Source organism: Phoenix dactylifera, chromosome 6 (genome assembly GCF_051530095.1).
Source record: "Phoenix dactylifera cultivar Ajwa chromosome 6, Ajwa_hap1_PhDact_Kaust_v1.1, whole genome shotgun sequence".
NCBI classification, from domain to species: domain Eukaryota; kingdom Viridiplantae; phylum Streptophyta; class Magnoliopsida; order Arecales; family Arecaceae; genus Phoenix; species Phoenix dactylifera.
In genome coordinates this window covers 13003606-13014423 of record NC_143195.1, presented here as the reverse complement: position 1 = coordinate 13014423, position 10818 = coordinate 13003606, and the positions used below count along the sequence as shown (strand labels likewise).

Genomic DNA, 10818 nt, shown 5'->3' with positions numbered 1-10818 from the left:
GCATTCCAATCCCTACCTAATATGGATTAGGGTTTACCATGAGGAAGGGGATAAGCCCCTCCCCTTTCCACGTGGAGAAGGGAGAAGAGACGGCGCCCCCTCTTAGGAAAGACATCAAGAACTCCTAAATGTTAGGAGCTCCACATGTCTATAAAAAGGGACTTGTGGGAGGCACCTAGGGCATAGAAGAAGTCCTCTTCCTCCTTGCCGTACGCCTCCCTCTCCTCTCCTCTTGGTTCAGCCGCAAGCAAGGAAGATAAAAGCCAAAGGTGTTGGCGGCATCCTCTTCCTCCCTTCTTCCTTCCAACGCAGGGAAAAGAAAGAAGGCTGCGTGGGGATTCTTCTTCTTCCTCTTCTTCATCCTTCTTCTTCCTCCTCTCAAGCACAATCAAGGGTTGATTGAAAGAGAGGAAATCAGCCATCAAAAGAAGTCTTTGCAAGGGAGCTAGCACCCCGGGAAGACAAGAGAGCTTTGATCGGATCACTGCTTCGTGTGGATACCCGTAGAGGCCGGACACTTGAACGGCTTCAAGCAAACCTTCATCCTAGACCACGAACTTCAGTTTGCGGTGATCATCTACCCGCACATGGTGAAGATCTGATCTTCCTAAAGGTTTAAAAAGTTTTAATTCTTATCTAACTACGAACGATTCATGAAACAACGTTCATGCGATGAACGTCGATCCCGCTTATGCCGATTCCGCTGCCATCTGAATTTTTTTGAAATATCAGCGGCATGGGCGGGTTCCCAACAGTGGTATCAGAGCCTAGGCTTCGTAGATTAAGGTAAGAATTAATTATCTAAAGGCTTATTAGATCTGAAAATTGAATAATCATGCATGCTGAAAATTTATGCATGCAGATTTTTTAGGGGTGCTGATTTTTGCATGCTGATTTTTATATGATAAAATGATGATTCTAATTGCGTTGTTAATGAGATTACAAAGTTTAGAATCATGATTAGCATGATCAGCAACCTATGTCATGATATAATCAGTTAGTTTTCAGATCTGAAAATTATAATTGTTGCATATGGTGATGATCATAGGATTCAAACCCTTTTGGTATCAAATGTAATGACCTGCGATGTGATCTGCAATGTCATGTAATTTTTCAGATGCTTGCATGCATCTTATTTGATGTTTTGAGAGGCCTGCGTGCCTCCTAAAAGAAGATGTAATTTATTTTTATTTTTATTTTACAATCTGGTTGTATTTGTGTGATGTGATGTACGTCAACGATCAAGTTGAAGACTAGGCATGAGATGAACAGGTGATCTAAGCGGTTGATGGCGATTGGATCAAGAGTTGATCAAGGATCGGATCAAGGAGGCTTGGAACCAATTCAAGAGTTGAAGACTAGTTGATCGATTGACGTGCATGTGCTTGTAATACGACCTAACTAGAATCCATGATCATCACCTATTTAAAGTTTAGCTTTAATTATTGCTGCGATTATAACTGCCTGCAATGTGCCGTTTGCATGTGATGTGAATGAGAGTCGGGTAGATAGGTTTACATGTGATGTAGCAAACCCAATTGAGACCTAAATTAAAACCTCCTCAATCAAGTCGAGAGTGAACCGACATGAGCAAGTCATATTAGATTAATTGATCTAATTGGTGTCTAGGAAAGCATGAAAGGTGGTTACTTAATTAGGACCTTACTCTCTGAGTAAGGAGAGCCTCCCACCTGCTTACCTGGCCAATTGTTCGATTATCTCTTATAAAGAGCTCAAGTTGCAAACACTAAGACCTGATTAACCAATATTAAGTCAATAGGTCTTCCACTGTAGTAGAGCTGCTAAGGCCTTTCTGATGTTGATTTGTCTCGGCTGGACACAGTGGTCAAGTTGCATCGGGGGGCTGGACCTCTCTATAGACATGAGATGTTGTAGGGTAAAGGTGGGGTTGGGCACCAATAACTGTTAGGTGAGGACCCAATAACGACTTTATTCCTACGGTTATACGGTGGGTCTGACTTAACTAAGAAATGGGACCAATAACTGTTAGGTGAGGTTTTAATGGCTTAGAGACCAAGTTACACTGCAACATGCTTGAGAAGCATTGTACAAGAGTTGTACATTCATCAATCTATGTGTCACCAATAACTGTTAGGTGAGGTGGCATGTAAATTGGTGGGACCGCAGTACCCACTAGAAATCCTAGTCGTGTGGGATTTCCGTTTCCCTACCAGGGGAGTGTGAGGGATTCGAGAAAATAGTGGGAGTTACATTTGTTCTAAAAGACCTTAGAACAGATTAGGATCAAGTACAAAAGTCTAACTAGAATCTTTACTCTCTGAGGATTATAAAGTCAGCTTCTAGACTCTTAACTCATATCCTATAGAACAACCGTTTGACCAAACCCAATTATAAAGATTGGCTCAGCAAATTTCAAAATAGTTTTGAATTACGGGTATATGCTAGACCATGGAATCCCCATGTTACCAATCCGTCCGATCACTGATCAGCGTAAGACGCTTGTTAAATGGACGAACAATGACAATAAAGTTAGGTGCTGCACAATGGCATCCATGTCCAATGCATTACAATGCCAGCATGAGAACATGAAGACTGCCAGGGACATATTAAATCACCTACAAGAGTTGTATGGTGATCAGAGTCACGCAGCTCGGTTTGAAGTGTCCAAGAGGCTCTTCAAAGCTAAGATGCATGATGGGCAGTATGTCCATGATCATGGTTTGACCATGATAAAGGACTTAGAGAAGCTTGAGAAGCTTGGCATGACCATGCACAAGGAATTGCAAACGGATTTGATCCCGCAATCCCTTCGAGCTTCATATGAATAGTTTATAGTAAACTACCATATGAACAAGGTTGTATGCACTAAAATAGAATTGTTAAAAAATTGGTAACTACCTTAGGGACCTTGAAGAAGTTCAAGGGGCATCATTTTCGCTGTCAAGTTGGTTTCTACTTTCAAGAGAGAGTCTATTTGGAAGAAGAAGAAGCCTGCGAAGAAGCAGAAGACTAAGAAAACACCAAGTAAGGAAGTTCCAAGAAAAAGGCCAATTGCAAGGAAAAGTGTTTCCATTGCATCATGGATGGCCATTGGAAGAGGAACTGTCCTACATACATGGGAAGCATAAAGAACATGAAGGGTGACAGACCTTCAGAAGGTATGTCAGATATGCTCAGGATACTTAGGGACTGTTACCTATTGCTAGCAGAAATTTGATTTCTGTATTTTATTTAGCACAGAAAGATTTTTATTTAAAAATAAATTGATTCAACATGGTTTTATAATTGACAGTCTCTATCACATACATATGGATGTATCTGTGAATATATCTGAGCAAACAGTGAATACCATAGGATCTAATAGATCCAAAAATGAGATAAATCTAAAGTATTTATGGCACCTCAGGCTTGGCCATATAGGAGAAGACAGAATAAACAAATTGGAGAAACATGAGCTTTTGGGCTCATTGGCTTTCGAGTCATATTTGATTTGTGAATTCTGCCTTCAAGGAAAGATGGCCAAGTTATCCTTTGTAGGACACAGGAAGGTCCACTGAAATACTTACCCTAGTACACACTATGTGTGTGGCCCATTCGATGTGCAGGTTAGGGGTTATAATTTTTTACTTCATTTACCGATGATTACTCACGGTATGGATATGTGTATGAGACACAAATATGAAACTTTTGAAAGGTTTAAAAAGCTTAGATATGAAGTAGAAAAATAAGCACAAAAACTCATTAAGGTTCTTCGATCAGATCGAGGTAGTGAATACCTTAATGGAGAGTTCCGTGATTATCTCAAGGAGAATGGTATAGTTTCATAATGGACTCCTCCTGGTACACCTCAGCTCAATGGAGTGTCAGAGAGGAGGAATCGGACTCTATTGATATGGTCCAATCCATGATGAGCTTCACTGATTTACCCTTGTTTCTTTAGATAGATGCCCTATTTTCAGCTATTTACTTGTTGAATAGAGTTCCCTCTAAATCCCTTCCTACCACACCGTATGAGATATAGCATGGTAAGAAACCAAGTCTTGGTCATCTCAAGATTTGGGGATGTCCGGCCCACGTCAAGAGACTACAGGCAGACAAGTTAGAGGCTAGGACCATAAGTGCTCGTTTTATAGGATATCCTAAAGAGTCATTAGGATACAATTTTTACATCTCAGAGGATCACAATGTGTTTGTGAGCCGTCATGCCATCTTCTTGGAAAATCAGTTTACCCTTGATAGAGGCAGTGGGAGGAAAATTGAGCTTGAAGAGAAAGTCTCTGAAAAGCAACGAGTCATGGATCCTATTGAACCCATTCATACAGAGCCAGTACACGATGTCCCTCGACCACCTCGTAGATCTAGTAGGGTCTCCCATCCTCCCGATAGATACTTAGGTATAATAGAAGAGGATACCGAGAAAATGTTTCTAGTGGGAGATAGGGATCACATACAGGATCCCAAAACCTACAACGAGGCGATATCTGATATCGATTCCGAGAAATGGTTGGAAGCTATGAAGTCAGAGTTAGACTCCATGCATTCCAACCAAGTCTGGACCTTAGTAGACCCACCAGAAGGTATTGTACCTATTGGATGCAAATGGATCTACAAAAGGAAGATAGGTTCGGATGGAGAGGTAGAGACCTATAAGGCAAGGCTTGTAGCAAAAGGGTATAGTCAACGCGAAGGCATTGAATATCAGGAGACCTTTTCACCTGTAGCCATGCTAAAATCCATCCGAACATTGCTTGCCATTGCAGCATTTCATGATTATCAAATCTGGCAGATGGATGTGAAAACTGCTTTCCTGAATGGATATCTTGATGAAGATATCTATATGGAACAGCCTTTGGGTTTCACTTCCAGTGATGGAGATCACAAGGTCTGCAAGCTGCAAAGGTCCATCTATGGACTAAAGCAAGCGTCTCGGAGTTGGAACACTCGTTTCGATGACGCAATCAAAATGTTTGATTTCATCGAAAACGAAGAGGAACCATGTGTTTATAAAAAGGGTTAGTGGGAGTACTGTTGTATTTCTCGTACTGTACGTGGACGACATCCTCCTGATAGGGAATGATATTCCCATGCTAACCTCGGTCAAGGTCAGGTTGTCAAAAAGGTTCTCCATGAAAGACCTTGGGGAAGCATCCTATATTTTGGGAATAAAGGTCTATAGAGATAGATCTAAGGATGCTTGGCCTATCACAGAAGATGTACATAGAGGAAGTGCTGAAAAGGTTCAGCATGGAAAACTCTAAAAGGGGTCTCTTACCCCTAAGGCATGGAATTAATCTCTCCAAGAAGATATGCCCCAACACATCTGAAGAGATTCAACGCATGAGCAAGATCCCCTATGCATCAGCAATAGGGAGCCTCATGTATGCCATGCTATGTACATGACTTGATATAGTACATGCTGTGAATGTCACGAGCATATGTCAATCAGATCCAGGCAAGAAGCACTGGATAGCTGTGAAGAACAGTCTTAAGTACTTGAGAAGAACTAAGGACATATTCTTGGTCTTTGGGAGAAGATCAGAGTTGAAGGTAGAAGGATGCACACATATTGATGATAGAAAGTCTACATCAGAATATGTGCAATGGTGGTTCAGTAAATTGGAAGAGTTCCAAACAACCGATCATTATAGATTCTACCTTAGAAGCAGAATGTTAAGCCGTATCTAAGGGTGCAGTGGAAATCTTCAGGTTATAAGTTCATTGCAGAGATAGGTGTAATGTCATTAGATGCCATAATACTTTACTGCGATAACATTGGCACCATAGCACTAGCTATGGAGCCAAGGTCTCATCAGAAGTCCAAGCACATAGAGCGGCGCTTCCACTTCATACGCGACTATGTTGAGAAGAAATATGTAGAGGTGCAGAGAGTAGACTCCACGGATAACGTGGCAGACCCGTTCACTAAGCAGCTAAGTCAGCAAAAGACTGAAGCCCACCTTGAGAAGATGGGGCTTAGATATATGACTGAATGGCTTTAGTGCAAGTGGGAGATTGTTAGATGTATGCCCTAGAAGCTAATCTGGCTGATACATTGTTAATTCTAGGGACATAATTTTGTACTTGACTATTTATTATTGAATAAATAAAAGGCATCTTTTCATTCATATTATTTATGTGTCTATGAATCGTCCAAGAAATTAATAAGATGATGATACATATTCTCAAGAGTTGAGAATTTGAGCCATATATTATTGGTGATTAATTTCTAAATGCTCCTGATCAATGGATCATCACGAGAACGGTGATCGATCCGATCAGTGCACAGATCACTTTCCTTCTGGATGGACGAGACTTGAGTCCACAGTGTAGGGACACTGAAGTGATAGTGCAGGTGCTTGTTAGAGAACAAGGGTACTGAGCGTGACCAAGACAAGAAGTCACTTGGATGTCTATCCACTCGTCAGTGACTTGCTTGATGTTGCAGTAGTGTGACTGGTCCTTTGACCTGCGGTGCTTCGGCTACTCACAGTGAGGTTATTGTAGTTTGACTGCACACATACATGGTCTCTAGCCATATGGGTCCATGCAGTGTAGATTGGCTGCAGTAGGTTCACTGTAGGAGTAGGGTATGCACCTACAAGGAATCTATCGACCTTGATAGAAGAGGAGTGATCCTATGTGATTTGTTAGACTGGGTTCTAAGACCTTGGCCAGGGCAGTAATATAAAGTGGAGAAAGAGTTTTCCACTATCGAACTCAAGTCGAATAAATTTTGACATATGACAGACGATGGGGTTTGACGAGTTGTCCATGACCTCCGTCCTGTAGGGATCCACGATAGTAGGACTGTATCACATGGTAACTGCACCTAGAGGTTCATTTTTCTATTCTACTGGGTAGCCACTACATGCTGCTAGGTGTCACTGGTGGATGGTGGGACTCACAGGGATTATCTCGATGATCGATAAACCCTAATGAGTTGAGTTGGAATCGTTCCAACCCATTGAAAGGAGTTTTCAATGATATAGTGATAGAGATCACAATATATCTCACTACCAGTTAGAGTAGAACCTATGGGGTCACACACACTAGAAGTATTGACCGATCCGATGGTTGAAAAGTGATTATGAATCACAAGTAATCAATTCGATTGATATTCAGTTGAAGAAGAAACAAAGGAAATTAATTAATTGGACTTGAAACAAGAGTCCTACTTCGAGTAGGATTCCTAGAGTCCTAATTGGATTAGGACTGGGAATCCTAGTTGGAGTAGGACTGGGATTCCTACTTGGAATAGAATTCCTGCAATCCTAATGAGATTAGGAGTTTTGAATCAAAATTGGATTCCTACTTGGAGTAGGATTCCTAGAGTCCTAATCGGATTAGGACTTCGGATTCAAATAGAGTCCTAATTGGATTAGGACTTGTTGCTGGTGGTCCAAACCGAGAACGATTGACACGACGGTGTGAACGGGGTTCCGCCTGAGTTGTCTTGGTTGGTGCTGGTTGCGCTCCACCTTCCGCCAAGGAACCTGCAAACAAGCCTTCACCACCACCAGGGTGGTGATGGCCCTCCGACGGTCAAGTCAGAGGAGATTGGAGGAGGAGAGATGATAATCACAAGTGGGAGAGAGTGCTCTGGGAGGTATTGCTTACCCCCCCCTTCTCCCCCCAGCCGCATATATGCCTGGCTGGGAGGTCTCTCAGGGGGGTTTGTCGTCGTGGGGCACGATAGAATGGCCACTGACATGGCCGTTACGGGGCGTCGTGGAGCAGCGCCGGGTACGGTCATGGCAGGGCGTAGTGGAGCTCCGCTTTGTACGGTCGATACAGGAGATCGTGGGCAGCATCGGGTACAGCCGTTGCAGGGAGTAGTGGAGCAGGAGGCCGCGGCGTGCCTCTGGAGAATAGCCTGTCGTTATCAAAAGATCTCCGATTCGGGGTCGGAATGCTGGATCATAGGGCAGCCGACCCGGGGTCGGGCTGCGGAGCCGAGGAGGTCCGACTCGGGGTCGGAGTGCTGGATCATAGGGCAGCCGACCCGGGGTCGGGCTGCGGAGCCGAGGAGGTCCGACTCGGGGTCGGAGTGCTGGATCATAGGGCAGCTGTAGCTTTCCTGGATATGCGTGCCGATCACGTGGGGCATGGCGGCTCAATTCCCCCATAACAGTAGCCCCCCGCTTCCGAGCCTGGAACCAGAAGGGGAACAGGTGAAGGGAGTGATGTTTCGAGATTGCCGCCATCCTTCGGAGAGGCGCGCGCGCTTCAAGCTTCCCGCCTTCTTTATGGCGTATGGCGGTTGCTGCTGACCTGGCAACCTGAGGATTTCGGCGGACATCCTTCCTTAATGGTGTCGATTCGCCTTTGGGGTGCGAGCGACCCTTCGGCGGCCAGGCGTCTTCTGGCGTCATCGAGGTGTCACTTGCCCTTTCGCCTATTTAATCGGGGGCCCTCCCCCGTCCGTCTTCTTCTTTACGGACATTTTCGAGTTTCTCCTTTGCGCTACCATTGTTGCCGCCGAAACGTTCGCTTGCTTTTCCTTTGACGCTCTCGGAGCCGTTCTTCCTCCTCTTCAAGTGAGTTTCCCACTCTTCTACTTTGAGCTCTTCATACTTTTTCTTTTTGTACTAGTGCACCCCAGTCGTTCCGGCCTTTCCCTCCTTCTTGACCCCGTCCTGACCGTAGATTGGCCATTAGGGATGGGCGAAGTGGGAGCAGATAGCATCAAGTCAAAACTGGTCGCCGAGGACTTAGACGGATTTGTGGCTCGGTACCACCTTCCCGAGGCCTGCAATGTCACGCTCCCAGGGCCTGAGGAGAGGATGTCTCATCCTCCCCGAGGGAAGATCGCCATCAATGAGGGCATCCTCCAAGCCGGGTTCCGCTTTCCCCCTTCAGACCTAGTCTTACAGGTGCTCCGGGGTTTAGGAATGGCACCGACGCAACTGGTGCCGAACTCGTGGCGTGCTCTGACGGTCTTCCAGGTTCTCTGTCGCTTGCATGCGATTCCCGCCACCTTGAACGTTTTCTGGGAGCTCTACGGCCTGAGCGGCCACCCCCAGGACAAAGGGTGGTGGTGCTTCGCAGCGCGGCGAGGGTGCGGCCTTGTCAAGGAGGGTCCTACCTCCATTCACCACTGGAAGGAGCGCTTCTTTTTCGTTGATGCAGACCCCTCCTGGGAAATCAGGGCAATCTGGGGGACGCCGGTGAAGTCCCCAATTGGCCTGTCGAAGTTGTCGAGGGAGGAATCCGAGGGCGTCGCCGCCTTGAAGGGGTTGGTCGCCGAGGGCCAGCTTCCCCCGGTGGGCCGCCTCATTTCTGAGGATACCTTGGTGAACGTCGGTTTGAGCTCGGTCCCCACCGACCGTGAGTCCGCCATCGTTTCTTTAGCTCTTTTCTTCTCTTTCGTTCCTTCTTCCTTTCGGTTTCTCAGTCCCTGACCATCCCGTCCTTCTTGCAGAGGTCGACGACGTCATGCGGTCGGTGAAGTCGAAGGCTGTTGGTAGGGCGTCCCTGCTGGAAGCAGTCCGGAGGAGGAAACGAGCTCTTCCGAGCGGGGCCCCACCGGCGAAGAAGTCCCGTGAGGAGATACCTCCGATGCCGACCGACGAGTCCGGGCCCACCGGTCAGGGAGATGTCGTGGGCACCGACCGGCAGCTGACGCTGTATCAGCCCTCCGGTGGTAAGGTTGCCGCTACTCCGGAGGTGCCACCTGAGCCTGCTCAAGACGGACGGGTCGGACGTGATCGGTCCCCAACCCGGCCTTCGACTCGGTCGGCTCCTGATGACTCGAGGAGGGACGCGCCGAGGCCCCGGCCGAGCGGGACCCTATCAATTCCTGGGGCGACCCCCGCCGCGAGCGTGATCAGCCGGACTCTTCCCCAGGCGATGGATAAGGGTAAGGCTGCAGAACCACCATCCGGCTCCGGGGAGAAATCGGGGTCTGCCTTCACTACCGATGGCGCCCGAAATCTCATCGAAACAGTGTTGCTGGAGAAGGACCGTCGGCGGGTCCGGGAGTTGGATGTCTCTGACGTTGGGGCCGCCAGCTGCGTCTGTCTCATGTCGGTGAGTGTTCTTCTGGCCGTCTTTCACCATTTATTGGCTCTGTTGTTCTCCGCCTGACTCCCTTATTTTTCCTATTTCTTAGCTCGCCCAGTACATGATCCGTCTGGAGGAGTGCTACAAGGAACAGGCGGGGCTTTTGGCGAAGGCCGAGGACCGGCTGAAAGCAATGGAAGAGGGAGGCCGGGCTGCGGCAGGCAGGACGACCGGGGACCTCGAGGCGAGGCTCCGGGAGGCCGAAGAGCGGGCACTCGGCTTCGCCGCCCTGGAGGAGCAACTGTCAGAGGCTCGGGAGCAACTCAAAGCCGCCTCGGGCCTCGAAAGCAGGGTCAAGAAGGCGGAGGAACGGGCTGAAAAGCAGTCCCGGAAGATCGCGGACTATCGAGAGCGGTGGGAGAAGGCCCAGCGGTCTGCCGACAACGCCTGCGACCGAATCCGCTCTTTTGAAGCCAAACTAGGCGAACTGGAGTCGGCCCTGGAGAAGTCATGCACGGACGTCCAAGAGCTCCGTTCGCGCCTGAAGGAAGCCGAGGCCGCTCGGGTTGCTACCGAGGCGAAGCATAAAGAGGCTCAGGCTGATCTGCTGAGGGTCTCCTCTGAGGCCGAAGGCCGGATTGTGGCGAAGGTCTTGGAGGCCAAGGCTCAGATTATGGAGCGAGCTGAGGCGGAGCTGGCCGAGAAGAGGGCGGAAATCGGGCGTCAGGCGGTAGAGGCTTATCGCCAGTCCGCCGAGTTCGCCCATGATATGTCGGAGGCAGTGCGGACCTATCGCCAGTCTGACGAGTTTGTCCATGACGCGTCGGACGCGGG

At 47.6% G+C, this 10818-nt stretch overlaps 1 protein-coding gene across 1 annotated transcript; it reads left to right on the top strand.

The window, feature by feature from the left end:
- Positions 1-8437: 8437 nt before the first annotated feature.
- On the top strand, positions 8438-10106 carry LOC149753314 (uncharacterized). The gene is made up of 2 exons (XM_089923872.1): positions 8438-9309; positions 9404-10106. Exons 1-2 carry the CDS (start codon positions 8643-8645, stop codon positions 10066-10068), a joined length of 1332 nt encoding a protein of 443 aa, XP_089779998.1. The 5' UTR covers positions 8438-8642; the 3' UTR covers positions 10069-10106.
- Positions 10107-10818: the final 712 nt, after the last annotated feature.

Coding starts and splice junctions, on each gene's coding strand:
- LOC149753314 (XM_089923872.1), top strand. CDS start 8,643: ATGGGCGAAGTGGGAGCAGATAGCATCAAGTCAAAACTGGTCGCCGAG. Junction 9,310..9,403: donor GAGCTCGGTCCCCACCGACC/GTGAGTCCGCCA, acceptor TCCTTCTTGCAG/AGGTCGACGACGTCATGCGG.